At 44.4% G+C, this 14,656-nt stretch overlaps 1 protein-coding gene across 3 annotated transcripts in view; it reads right to left on the reverse strand.

Moving 5' to 3' along the window:
- Positions 1-14,656, reverse strand: part of LOC137434467 (ras-related protein Rab5) — a 34,555-nt gene that overhangs the window by 1,633 nt on the left and 18,266 nt on the right. For 2 of the 3 annotated variants that reach the window (XM_068127490.2, XM_068127493.2), the window contains exons 2-4: positions 8,342-8,583; positions 3,334-3,485; positions 161-283 (exon numbers count right to left, since the gene is read on the reverse strand). In XM_068127490.2, the coding sequence (XP_067983591.2) occupies positions 161-283; positions 3,334-3,485; positions 8,342-8,513 (447 nt within the window). In that variant the 5' untranslated portion in view covers positions 8,514-8,583. The remainder of the gene's footprint in view (positions 1-160; positions 284-3,333; positions 3,486-8,341; positions 8,584-14,656) is intronic. The other variant, XM_068127491.2, reaches the window with a different exon arrangement.

Genomic DNA, 14,656 nt, shown 5'->3' on the forward strand with positions numbered 1-14,656 from the left:
ACTGCACCACGTTAACGAACATGCCTGAGCATTTCCTCCACTTACGTTTGATAAAGATTGTATTGCTCAAAACCACTAAAAGCACGAATTCCTCATTTTTTATGTGACAAATTATCCACACTTTGGAAAGCGATATTAATATTGATGTTCGGGTGGACACCTCATTGGACACGGCTCTCCTGTTGTCTAGATCGGTCTTGTTTCCCACCAGTGCCATCACCATGTCCGGCCATCTCTGCTCCAACAACTCGCGCAACCAGCGCTTCGCTCTGTCAAAGGATTCCTGTGGGAGAAAGAAAGGATTATGGACACCGTGTTGAAAATGGGAATGTTTGAGATGAAAATGCTCTGCTTTCTCGTCAATGTGTGATGGTCAGAATCTGCAACGCCAAATACATAAATAGTGCTGTGTGAGCTGACGGGCATTTATTGAGGTTGGAGTTCAGATCTTTGCTGATTTTGAGGGACCCCCCTGGGAGTCCTTCTTCTCCTGGGAGTCCTGATCCGAAATCGAAAAACCGAAGACTGAGCGATTGTGCGGGACGCTGACTTGGATTCATTTGTCAAGTTTCACAACAATCGGCCGGGCGATGAGAGAGGAGTAGCAATAATAGCAAAAAGTTAACGGACGGATGACCGGGCAGACAGACATCCAGACTTCATGACCCATTTTATAATGTTATCTCTGAGAATCGAGATGAAATGACCTAACAAGTAGCATAATGGTCAGCTCGCCCTCTGCCATCCCCTACCCTCACCTCCCTCCCCCATTTGCACTTCAATACTCGTATCGTCCTCCCCTACTCAACAATCCTACCCTATAACTTCAGAACGGCTAAAGGGATCTAATTCAAACTTGGTACAGATATGTATAATGATGTAAAGAGTAACTGATTATTATTTGGGGTCGCAAGGTCAAAGGTCATGTCAGGTAATAATGTGATAACTTGAGGACAGCTGAAGGGATTTAAATAAAAACTTGGTACAGATATGTAATATGATGTAAAGATTAACTGATTATAATTTGGGGTCACAAGGTCAAAGGTCATGCTAGGTAATAATGTGATAACTTGTGAACAGCTGAAGGGATTTAAATAAAAACTTGGTACAGATATGTAATATGATGTAAAGATTAACTGATTATTATTTGGGGTCGCAAGGTCAAAGGTCATGCTAGGTAATAATGTGATAACTTGTGAACAGCTGAAGGGATTTAAATAAAAACTTGGTACAGATATGTAATATGATGTAAAGATTAACTGATTATTATTTGGGGTCGCAAGGTCAAAGGTCATGCTAGGTAATAATGTGATAACTTGTGAACAGCTGAAGGGATTTAAATAAAAACTTGGTACAGATATGTAATATGATGTAAAGATTAACTGATTATTATTTGGGGTCGCAAGGTCAAAGGTCATGTCAGGTAATAATGTGATAACTTGAGGACAGCTGAAGGGATTTAAATAAAAACTTGGTACAGATATGTAATATGATGTAAAGATTAACTGATTATAATTTGGGGTCACAAGGTCAAAGGTCATGCTAGGTAATAATGTGATAACTTGTGAACAGCTGAAGGGATTTAAATAAAAACTTGGTACAGATATGTAATATGATGTAAAGATTAACTGATTATTATTTGGGGTCGCAAGGTCAAAGGTCATGCTAGGTAATAATGTGATAACTTGTGAACAGCTGAAGGGATTTAAATAAAAACTTGGTACAGATATGTAATATGATGTAAAGATTAACTGATTATTATTTGGGGTCGCAAGGTCAAAGGTCATGCTAGGTAATAATGTGATAACTTGTGAACAGCTGAAGGGATTTAAATAAAAACTTGGTACAGATATGTAATATGATGTAAAGATTAACTGATTATTATTTGGGGTCGCAAGGTCAAAGGTCATGTCAGGTAATAATGTGATAACTTGAGGACAGCTGAAGGGATTTAAATAAAAACTTGGTACAGATATGTAATATGATGTAAAGATTAACTGATTATTATTTGGGGTCGCAAGGTCAAAGGTCATGTCAGGTAATAATGTGATAACTTGAGGACAGCTGAAGGGATTTAAATAAAAACTTGGTACAGGTATGTATAATGATGTAAAGATTAACTGATTATTATTTGGGGTCGCAAGGTCAAAGGTCATGTCAGGTAATAATGTGATAACTTGACAGCTGAAGGGATTTAAATAAAAACTTGGTACAGGTATGTATAATGATGTAAAGATTAACTGATTATAATTTGGGGTCGCAAGGTCAAAGGTCATGTCAGGTAATAATGTGATAACTTGTGAACAGCTGAAGGGATTTAAATAAAAACTTGGTATATTGATGTAAAGATTAACTGATTAGATTTTGGCGTCAAGAGGTCAAAGGTCATGTCAGGTAATAATGTGATAACTTGAGGACAGCTGAAGGGATTTAAATAAAAACTTGGTTGAGATATGTATAATGATGTAAAGATTAATTGATTAGATTTTGGGGTCACAAGGTCAGAGGTCATGTCAGGTAATAATTTGATAACTTGAGGATAGCTGAATGGATTTAAATCAAACTTGGTACAAGTATTATAATGATGTAATAATGTGTGTGGGTGCATATCCGGTGACGTCGAAAAGTGTTGTTCTTGTTCTTTCTCAATTTGCCAGGACCATGAGCGTACATAATATGAAGATAAGCTCTGGAAGCTACCCTCTTTTTGCACATTAAAGCTTCCCCAAAACTGCCGAAAGATCTTCAAAGGAATTTTTATTTATTCTCTTGGAAAAAAGTTTCTGTCTTGAGCAAATGGATTAACTTTCAACTTGTATTTGAAACCAGCACCAAGTTCCCCCATTTTGTAACCCGGTCGCGAGGCAGTAGTTCGGAGGTTAAGACTAAATGTTCTTTGTGTCGAGAATTTCTTCACATGCTAAAACTCATCACATGATAACCGAAATAGACAAGTCGATGGAATATTTGTCACGAGGACATGGAGGCTCAAGTCCAATGTTGCATCAACAGGGTTTCCTTCTCCCTTGCATTGTAGATCCATTGTCCTTGTGATAAGGTGTTATTTGCTCCTCGGAACTTTTTGACCAGTCCCAACTACAGCATAGTTTCTGATGATCACTTGATCTCGTACCTTGGAGATGAGGGGAAGGAGGTTGGGAGGAGGTAGGATTGTGAGAGCATGTACATGGATGGCAAGGAAAGACTTTTTGGTTGGGGTTTAAAATGTAATTTTGTACCTAATATGTAGATGAGCCCTTGCAATACATGACTTGCATTTTTCAGGAGGAGCTTTGCTTTTTAGTGGAGTATACGGATGATGTGTATGAATACCTTGTTGGAGATATCGTATGCGATGATTGCAGCTTGTGCATTCCGGTAGTAAATGGGGGCGAGGCTGTTGAACCTCTCCTGTCCTACCGTGTCCCAGATCTCGTACCTGATCAGTGATCGCCCCAAACAGATGTCCTTGGTGAGAAATGCAGCTGGTGGGGAGAAATATCTTGAGGTTATGCCACAGATGCTGCCGACATCAAATGTGACGAATACAATAATTCGAAAAAGGCAAAAGTGGTTTTTTTTTTTTTTTCCAATTTGAGTGGAAGTGAGGCTGCGCATCACAAACCCACCATTCACAAAATAATGTACGCTTAGAAGGGGTAGTCAAAAAGTCTTCCCCCACCCCCTCTTTAAACCCATGGATCAGTGTCCAGCACAGATAGCCAGCCAGTACCACCTGAAAAACTAGCACTCGGTAGAGCGCACACCTCCGTCAGGCTGAACAGTTTATGTTTTGTATCCCACTGATAAGTCGGATCTGGATTCGGACCTGGACCAAAATCTAATCGGCTTGTTCTTGTCACCTCCCCAACTCATCCACCAAGTTTAGTTATAACTCGTCCATAACTTTTTTTAAATATCATATTATATATCGCTTTTCACCCGATCTCTCAATGGTGAAGATTCACTTAAAAATTAAATAATTCTCATATCCGAATCCATATTCAGATCTTCACCAAAATCGAATCTGTTGATCCTTGTCACACACCCAAGCAGTCCACCAAGTTTCGTCCAAATCCGTCCATAACTTTTTGAAATATCGTGCTATATATCGGTTTTGGCCCAATCTCCCAGTGGTGAAAAATCACTTAAAATCTTCTACATTCAACCCACAGCATTTAACCCCTGACTATCACTTCTCCTTCTCCCTCCTTTTGCTTTAAATATTTCCCTATTGATTCTTGTCTTTTTGCAATTGTTGTTTTCATGTTTTGTTATGCATTATGTTTTGCACTCTGTCAAAGCGCCTTTGGGCTTCATGAAAAGCGCTATACAAAATAAATGAATTATTATTACTAGGGCATGCCCGTACTATATATAAGCTAGGACGTGCTCGTACGTGGGTGCCCGTTCCTTGCCAAAAAAAAAAAAAAAAAAAAAATTTGTGTAGGGGTGTGTGTGTGTAAACATCCTAGGGCGTGCCCGTACGTGGGTGCAAAAAAACATGCGTGCAAACAACAACAACAAAAAAAAACTTTGAAACCACGTGGCAGTAACGACCACAGAACCCCCCCCCCTCTATTTACATGAATGGTTTGGTCCATTGGCAACGACCACAGAACCCCCCCCTCTATTTACATGCAATGGTTTGGTCCATTCCCAACGCCAAAGCGAACGGCGAACGGCTAAATCGCCATAGCTCGGTAAGTACTTGTCCGATTAATTTCAAACCTTGAAAAGGCACATCCTCGGGTCCCCAGCAATATACCTGGCAAGTTTAAAGTATATCGGACCCGTGGTTGTCGAGAAACAGCGGTCACAGACAAACATACACACATACACACATACACACATACACACATACAAACACACATACACACAGAGATTAATGGAATTATAGATAGATTATTACTAGCCGCATCCGGATCTTCACCAAAATCTAATCATTTCGTCCTTGTCACATACGCTATCCCCCTGCCAAATTTCGTCCACAACTTTCTGAGATGTCTTGTTCACAGACAGACGGGGGTGAAAACATAACCTCCTTCCACCTTTGGTGGCGGAGGTAAACATTTTGCATGAAAGAGTAATTATGTCTCTTCTATTGGAATTGCAGACGGTGGCTTGCAAAGCGAGCCTCAAGGGCGGTGTACAGAAGCGTTAAAAAAAATACAAGGTGCAGGGATGTGAAATTCGCTGCACATGATGTGCAATAAGCACAGACTAAAACGAGTGTTCATTTAAATCTGTACGATGTTTAATAAATAAAGAAGATATAAGCACACCTGACACTAGGCCGAGGCTTCAGACTTTGGCACACTCGCAAGGCTGCACCCTCGAATAAACTGTTCCAACCCATAATTTTTGAGTGGAAATATTTTGCAAGTATGAATTATTTTACTAGTACAATAGTTTTCCTCAATATGTCGGAATATACAGCGGAGCCGATTATAAGCATGCCAGGCGCTAGATGAGGCCGTTTGGTCCATTGTGCCAACGTTTTATCCCATCCATCAGTGAATTCGTATCAGTCTTTTATTTTCCAAATCATAAGGTATAAAAGTCCCTAAATATTCAACATCTGGCATAAAATGGTGTATAACGTATTGTGACTGTTTTCGGAGAAGCTGAGGAAGTACAGAGCAAGACACATGAAGAATCCCTCGTGTAAATCGATGCAGGTTATGATTCTTCCAATCAAATTGAATCGGTAAAAGTTTGAATTTAAAAGTTTTCAGTTTCGAAAAGTTTTCAGCCTGGCGGAGGTGTGCTGTCTACCGAGTGCCATTCTAGTTTTAAAAACTACCTCTATATGATAACAAATGTGTTGAAAAACTCTTTACCTTCCTAATTTATCCAAAAGGTCGTCCCCAAAAAAATAGTTCAAATGATGTGCAAAAATAACTCATCAATGTTCATGATGCTGGAACTACCGTCGGCAGAGACGCGTCGAGTGTTAGAGGGAGGCATTAACACCTGGCTCTAACTGAATGACAATTTGGCGAACCGCCATGGCTGAATATGCTTGGTCTTGTACTCCAAGCACCCCCTCCCGCCTTCCCATGCCTCCTCCCCCCAAGCCCTCTCCCTCCCACAGATCTCCCGATGTCCCTGTTCTCTGCTGTTGTGCTCGTGTGCTTCCCTCTCTCTCCCCATATCGTCCCCCGTTCCCTTTATTGTATGTTTTTTTTTGTCCGTTTTGTTGTTGTTTTTGTGAGTCATGTTAGCTCTTACACGAGCCTCGATCTTGTATCCAAAAAAAAAAAAAAAAGAGCCGACTTATCTATGATGGATGGAAAGAAAAGTTGGAAAATTAACCAATTCGACTTATACTCCATGTCAATTTGTTTGCTGAAAAATATGGTACATGGACTGTTCTAGTGTCAGTGTTTTTTAAACTTTTTCAAATAACGGTTTGCACATGGTCTGGCCCCATTATTGAGCCTGATTGGAAAACTTGGACACCAGTTGGCAGGGTACATGGGCCTTGTATCATAAAGTGCCACCCAGGCGCTGCTTTTCTGGCCTTGTTTGCCACGTCATGAAACCCGAGACGAAGAGTGAATGTGAAGATTTCAATGATCGGAGCTTAAATTTTATCAGATCTGAGGCTCATAGTGGAGCTGCCACGCATGCATATCACACACGTAAACACACATGTAAACACACGAGAAGGAACGCAGGACTGTCAGACGAAACAAACGCATCCACTGAGCTTGGGGGAAGTGCCGTCACTTCCCGGAGAACTCTGGGTGCCAGCGATGCCACGACAATGGTGCCGCCTTGATCTCGCCACACCCATCGAGGCATTTCCGCAGGAGGAATGGCCTCCTCCACATGTATGCCAACCTATGGGGATTGTCCGTGCTCTTATCCTTTTAAATGCTGAATAGTGGGGCGGCTTAGCCCAAATATTCAAAAGAATTGTGCATTTTGTGATACAAGCACCAAATTTGGCACAAATGTACATTAATATGTTGCGAACATTTTCAGATATTGGGCCACTTGAAATTCCGTAATTTTTTTTTTCAAATTTCGTAATTTCAAATTTCTCGGGTGACACCGTCACAATTTCGGTCTTCGAGGCCGGCCGATAGGCAAAGTGTGACCGGAAGGGACGAGGTTCTCCTGACCACGTGGCCCTCGATCTGGGAAGCGAGAGGCGTTCCATTAGTGGACGCGCCCCTCACGCCCGACTTTTGGGCGGCCCCGGCAGGCCGTTTGTTTTGACGTTCCGTGACAGGCCCCGCACCCCCACCTCCAGGCCGACCGGAAGCTTGTGCTGAGTACATCATACCTGAACAACTCAGTGAGGCAGAACACAGCAGTGCACACACACCAGGGTGACCCCTTCAGTGCATAAACCAATTAACCTGTCCACTGCAGGGCATATAGAAATGAAGTTATTTTCTGCATATAATAATAATATAAGTTCAGTTCTATATAACAATTTCTGTTATCACCACTACCACTACAACTACCACTACTACAAGCTTTGTCTGGAATTTTGTGGACTAACAGACAAACAGACATACAGACAAGCTGGGATCAAAACATTACCTCCTCCACCATTGAGTGTAGAGGTAAACATCATGGAAATTATATCATGCACTAGATTTAATTCATGCTTACCCGTGTATTTGCTTCACTGGTTCACAAGGTCTTTTGCATACATGTAATTCAGACTCTCGTCTTCATTGCTGACCACACAATGTTCGCAACATATTAATGTACATTTGTGCCAAATTTGGTGCTTGCATCACAAAATGCACAATTCTTTTGAATATTTGGGCTAAGCCGCCCCACTATATCGGCCGGCCTCGAAGACCGAAATTGTGACGGTGTCACCCGAAAAATTTGAAATTACGAAATTTGAAAAAATTTGAAAAAAAAAATTACGGAATTTCAAGTGGCCCAATATCTGAAAATGTTCGCAACATATTAATGTACATTTGTGCCAAATTTGGTGCTTGTATCACAAAATGCACAACAGGTTTGCTATGCTGCTACACTAGAAGTTCAAGCAAGGAATTTAAAGTCTTTGGTAAGATTCCTCCGGGGTTTGAACTCCCAGATTTGGAGCGGCCACCCTAACCATTACACCGCCATGTCTGCTTTCTGGCCAACATTGGATCCAAAGGGACACAAAACCTTCGTAAAAGAAAAACAGCACAGAATTTGTAAAATGATGATGGAGTTTCATGTGCCCGAAAACTGCAGATTTTTAACATTCTTTACATTTTAGGCAAACAAAGTTTTAAACCAAAAAAACCAATGATCTTTCAACAATGACAGGTTAAACTGGTCTTGCAATGTGACGTTGCTCCCACAAGTATCTTACCACCAGGCATGTTTTTCAGAGACTCCACAAACTTGTCCTGGACAAATCTCAGAGCTAAACTTGATTTTCCGACTACGGTGTCTCCCAACAGAACGAGACGAAGTCGAACCTCCTCCTTCGGCTCCAGCACCGTTGGACCTCGAACAGAGACCTTTGGTTGAGCTCCGGCCATCTTGTCTAGAGGCCACCCAGGGCGCAAGTGACCCCGAGGTTTCTCGAGACGAGTCTCCGTGTGTCATGGGCTGGAGGAAAGGTGATGGGAGGGAGGAGTCGTTACGTTACGATGATGTTTGTGAGGTTCTTCCTTGAGGCTGGTGACGTTTGCGATTGCATCGTAATTTGTGGGCATCAGGTTCAGTTCCTGCTTTCTGGGCATCAGGTACAGAGGTCAACTTCAGTTATATTTAGTGTTTTGACAATTTATGTGGCAAAAACAGCACCTGGATAATAAAAATGCATGGAGTGAATAATGTGTGCGGGACACACCAAGTCCTGCTTCAATCTAATTAGGTGGAAAACGATGGATTGATAATATTAATAACAATTTATCAATGTTATTTATCAGTCTTCAATACAATAGTAGTCTGGAATCCTCTGTCATTGTGACTCCGAGAGATGTTTGGAATTGTAACAGTTTGTGTGAAATTCTTTTTCTATTTTGGAACAAAACAAAATTTGTTTGGAACAAAATAATTTTGAATAATAATTCAAAATTATTAGGTGGAAAAACGGTGGATTGATAATATTAATAACAATTTATCAATAAGTTATTTATCAGTCTTCAATACAATAATAGTCTGGAATCCTCTGTCATTGTGACTCCGAGATTTGTTTGGAATTGTAAGAGGTGTGAGATTGTTCTCACCCCTCAGCCCAAATTGGGCTAAGGGGTATTGTCGTCTGGGCATCCGGGCGTCCGTCAACTTTTGGTTTCCGTCAATTTCAAGGAGAACGGCTTGTCCGATTAAATCCATTTTTGCAGTGTGTGTTGGGGTTTGGTAGAGGAAGGTTCCTTTCGAAAATGGACGCGCTGCGATTTTCAATATGGCCGCCACGGTAGCCATCTTGAAATTAGTTTCCGTCAATTTCGAGCAGAACAGCTTGTCCGATTAAATCCACGTTTGCAGTGTCTGTTGGGGTTGAGTCGGGGAAGGTTGCTTTCGAAAATGGGCGCGCTGCGATTTTCAATATGGCCGCCACGGCAGCCATCTTGAAATTGGTTTCCGTCAATTTCAAGCAGAACGGCTTGTCTGATTAAATCCATTTTTGCAGTGTCTGTTGGGGTTGAGTCGGGGAAGGTTCCTTTCGAAAATGGGCGCGCTGCGATTTTCAATATGGCCGCCACGGCAGCCATCTTGAAATTGGTTTCCTCCATGCATGGGCTGAGGGGTTACGCCCGCTTTGCGGTGCTATTTATTCTATTTGGAAACAAAACAAAATTTGGTTGGAACAAAATAATTTTGAATAATAATAATTCAAAATAATTACTTGGAAAAACGATGGATTGATAATATTAATAACAATTTCTCAATAAATTATTTATCAGTCTTCAATACAATAATAGTCTAGAATCCTCTGTCATTGTGATTCCAAGAGATGTTTGGAAATGTAAGAGGTTGTGCGAGATTGCGTTATATTTTGTCGGACTGAGTCTCCAGCAAGAAGTTACATCATCACGGGATGTGTATACCACAACGGATAAGTGTAATGGGGTGGCGCTTTGTCTCTGCATATTCACAAGGTTGTCCTACCCACTTCTGAAGATGTCCTTGGGCAATACTGTCTACATGCCACCTCCACAAGCAGATGTTCAATGTAAGCTCACAGATAAGCATATTAACAAGCTCAAGGCCAAGTATACCACCACAGAGGCCTCGGTCAAGTCAGTTGCCCCTCACCATATGAGCACAGAACAAAAAATGAAACCTTTGACCACTTCACACGTGTGGTAATTTCTCCTAATTTCCAATTGGGTATCTGTGGAGGGGTGTGGGGGGCATGGTATCAAGGCTGGCAGGAAAGCCTTGAGGAACACATGTTCACATCTGAGCTAGGCATCGCCTGGGTTCGGTTCTCGGCCCAGCTGTTAACCGTCAGCCTGGAGTTTCTGTTCACAAACAACACTTGTTAAACATTAAAGATGCCATGGCATTCTTCAGGATGAGTCGGTGAGTTATCACCAGCACGGTGGACAAAAAATGGAAACACTAATGTGAAGTCACCTAATAGAGTGTTGGGCCACACCACGTGTGTCCAGCAGCATCTGGAATTCTGCAGGAGGGAATGCGGCACCATTCTTCCAGGAGAAAGTCAAGCAACTCACACCTGTTTGATGGAGGTAATGTGATGAAGTCCGCTCTTGCAACTTCAGATGCATCGGGCTGCCAAACCAGTTTCTTGACTATTGGGCACAATCCTGGTTGGGGCACCACTCCTACGCAACATACTCGAATGGCACATTCATGCCAGCAAGCTGGTACTCATTTCACCAACCACGAAAGGATGACAGGCTGAGTCAACCCAACCTGGTGTTAATTCAATGACTGACTTGGATGTGAACTCAGGACCGTTAAATCCCAAGCCAGCACACTAACCCTTCAGCCAATACCAGGCTATATTTGAGGGAGGTGGAAAACACTCTCAGGCGTCATTCCAGAATATCCCATAAATGTGCGATTGGGTTCAGATCTGGTGAATGAGAAGGCCATCACATAAAGATAAGATCAGTGTCATGCTCATCAAACCATTGTGTGACCCCACGTGGTCTTTGGATGTGGGCAATGGGGAAGGGGGTGGGAGGTGGTTTCCTCTTGCAGCCATGCCAGCCATACTTATAAGCCAGAGGCAACCAAGCCTGTGCAGCAGTTTTATACATGACCCTAAGCATGCTGGGATGTTGTTTGCTTACTTAATAAACAAATGGGTGACATCTGTGTGGAAGCTCTTCCTTGGTGTCCCTCATTTATCTCGTTTTTTTCTATTTCTTTGTCCACTAACTGTACATATATATATTGTTGCGGTTTTGAGAACCCCTCACTTTGTAAATACTTGTAAATAATATTCCATCATTTAAAAGGTTAAAGGTCGCACCCATAGTTAGTTCATATGCAACACGTAGGACACCATAGGAACTTTCAGTTATTTCCTTAGTATGTGTTTCAGATAAGGCTGTGTTCCCAATGTTTGAATCTGCGTTGCATTAATCAAATAAAATAGGTCCCAATCCATTCTGGCCATTTTGCCAACCTCTCTCTCCCAATTCTGTTACGCGCCTTGGTTCGCGTGCGCACAGGCGCCGCCATTAACCCCCCGGTCAAGCTCGAGGAAGAAGGGGGCGGAGCGCCGGGAATGAGGCGTGGCCCTGTCAACTCGCCGTCAAGGGCAGAGCCGGTGAGCCCTCGCCAACCAACCAGGGCTGAGGTGAGCTCGCTGGCGGGCGTGGTTTCAAAGAGCGCGGATTGATCTCAAAGCGCGATATATAAGCGTGCGCGAAAAGCCCTTTCACAAACTTCTTTCGGCGGGCTCCTTTTGCACGGACTGCGCAGGGGACCGTCGATGATACGGACTCGTTGGGAAAGGCGCCTGATGAACCTATTGATTGGGAGGCGCGCTTGTTTCAAAGGACTGCGTGGAAACGCTGATTGCACGAACTGCCTGTGATACGAGCCATTGATCGGGAGAGAGAGAGAGAGCTGGCACGAGCTACGTATTATGTACGCTGCATCCCAGTCCCCCTGATATATGTAACCCCGAGATACGTAAGGTCCGCTCGCGTCCGACAATACGGGCGAAGCTGCCTGCCGGGTTTCGCCCGTGGAACCGGAGCCTGGACTGGAGTGGACCGGAGCCGGATCCTATCGCCTGGACCATCTGCCTGGACCTTCCTCCCCTACCACTACAATGCCGTGTGAGTGTGTCTGTTCATCCTGGGGTCGTGATAAGTTAAGACTGTATCGGTAAGCCTGCCCTGTGTCCTTTTGTTTCTTCTTCCTCCTGTATATTCCTTTCGTTTCCTCTTTGGGTTTTTGTACATAATAAATAAACCCTTATTTGTCCTTCCTACACTCTGGTTTCCTCTTATCCGATCGCCTCCGTCCTTTCTTTCAATTGAGTACCTGTGGCACGATTTGGAAACCGCTCAGGATCGGGTTAGTCTTTGTTAATGGCTCGGGCCACGGATTGCTAACCGCTCGGCAATTTCCATCTTATCTGTGGTTCGAGCGGGAGTTATTTCCCTGCTTTACGGTCGGGTTAGTAAGTAGGTATTTGGGACTTCATTGACCAATCACCCTAGCTAATTCCGACCGGAAGGAGCGTCATAGCTTCCAGGATTGGGGAACAGCCAGCTTAAAAGACAAGGGGATTAACCCCCCCTTGATAAGGGGAGCGCCGACCCCCGAATCCGCAACAATTGGTGTCTGGGAGTGGGATTGGACCCGAACCAAATATTATTATATCTGAAAGAAAATTTGGTCAAAATTTCGAGCGGCCGAAATTTTATTATAACATCTAAATTTTAAATCGTGCCATGGATGATCAAGGCAATCGGATGCCGGTGGGGGTAAATGAGGGGGTAGAGGAAGGTTTAGAGTCAACCCAGGACCCCAGGGAAGAAGTGGGAGTAATGGAGGAGGAAAGCGAAGAAGGTGCGGTAGCGGGGGTTGCAGGCACACAAAATGGCGGCGCCTCGCACATGGCGGCGAGGGCCACGGCCGCTGCGCAATTAGGGGTTGTGGATCTGCAAGTCCTTATGGCACCATTTAGGGCTTGTATGCTGGAGTCAGAGCAAAGGATGAATGCTCGGAGTGAGCGAATCAATCAGGAAATGAGGGACGAAGCAAGGGGTACCAGTGAGCAATTGGGAAGCCAAATTGGGGGTTTAGAAAGCAAATTTGGGGGATTAGAAAACCAAATTGGGGGGTTGAGAAATGATTGAAAAACCAAATTAGGGGGATTGAGTAAGGAGATGGAAAAGATGGGTGCAATGGGAAATCTAATTGAAGGATTCGGAAGCAGATTAGGGGGCCAGTTGAAGGACATGGGTGGCCAAGCCCGAGAAATTAACGAGGGGCTAGCGAGGGGGCAAGCCACGTATGAGGCAAAATAGATGGAGAGGGAGAGAGACCGCATGTCGGGTGGGAGGGGCACATCGGTATATGACGAGGTAACGCGGCTAGAGGAGCGCAGGTTGAGTGAGTTGGAGCAAAGCACAGTCACGTGGACGGGTGTAGAAATCGCGACCCGGGGTATGGGAAAGCCAACGGCCGCAGAATTAAAAGAATTTTTTTTAAGCGCGCCGGCAGTCGTTGGGCTGGGAAGAGAAATCGAACCAATAGTGGAAATTGGGGCGGAAGAGACGGACTTAGAAAAGCACTCGCGGGAGGAAGAAATGGAATGCATGCAAAGTCTGTGGTTACATCGTGATGTCGTGCTGCATAACCAAATGGAAAGTTTGCAGGTGGTGGAGCGAAGAAGAAGAAGCGCCAAGGTGAGTAGGGTGGTATATGGTGCTAAAATATTTTGCGGGAAAGTGTTTAGCGCAAAAAGAATGTTCGCGCGCTTGGGATCCCAGCGTACCCCGGGCGTGTGTGGAAGGTCTGTGGTGCACTGTGTGAGTGGAAATGGCGCGCGTGTGCGAGCGGCGCCGGAGCGCGAGTGTGAAAACGAGGGTGAGTGCACAACAGAGTGTGGAAGTGGTCGTGAGTGTGACCAAGAGTGTGAGATGGGTATGGATGAAGAGCGTGTGCGGGAATGCACACCTGGGTTGGTTGAGGAGCGTGTGCGGGAATGCACATTAGAGCGCATGATTGGGTGTGCGATGAGGGATTGCACACCCGTGGGTAGGTGTGCGCTGAGTGGGTGTGTACCGAGAGAGTGCACTCCCGTGGTGAGTGTTACAGAGGATGTAACCGAGGAGTGTGCGCCAAGGTGTGCGAGGAGGTGTGCGGTGGTCAAGTGGGTAACGAAGTCTGTGAGCGAAATGAGTGTGCCTGGGTGGTGTGCACGAGAGCGTGCGGTGATCGAATGTGTGGGTTGTATGAGAGGCATTGGAGCGCCGAGATGTGTGAGTAGGAAAAGGAACGAGTGGTGTGAGCATGCAAGTGGAGCATCGACGTTAACCGGGACAGCGTTCAGGCCGACGTATAGCCGACGCGAGCTCTCGGTGCGCGGTGTTCTTTTTGTGCTGCAGGGGCCGGCCTGGATCGGTGCCGCGTCGCTCCTGCACGGAGCGCCGTGCACGATTCGGGCCGGGCTCCGCCCTGCACGGTCGGTGCCGCGTTTTGCCAGGCAAGGCGACTAGCCTGGGGGAGGTTC

This window comes from Myxine glutinosa, chromosome 10 (assembly GCF_964187855.1).
Source record: "Myxine glutinosa chromosome 10, kmMyxGlut1.1, whole genome shotgun sequence".
NCBI classification, from domain to species: Eukaryota; Metazoa; Chordata; class Myxini; order Myxiniformes; family Myxinidae; genus Myxine; species Myxine glutinosa.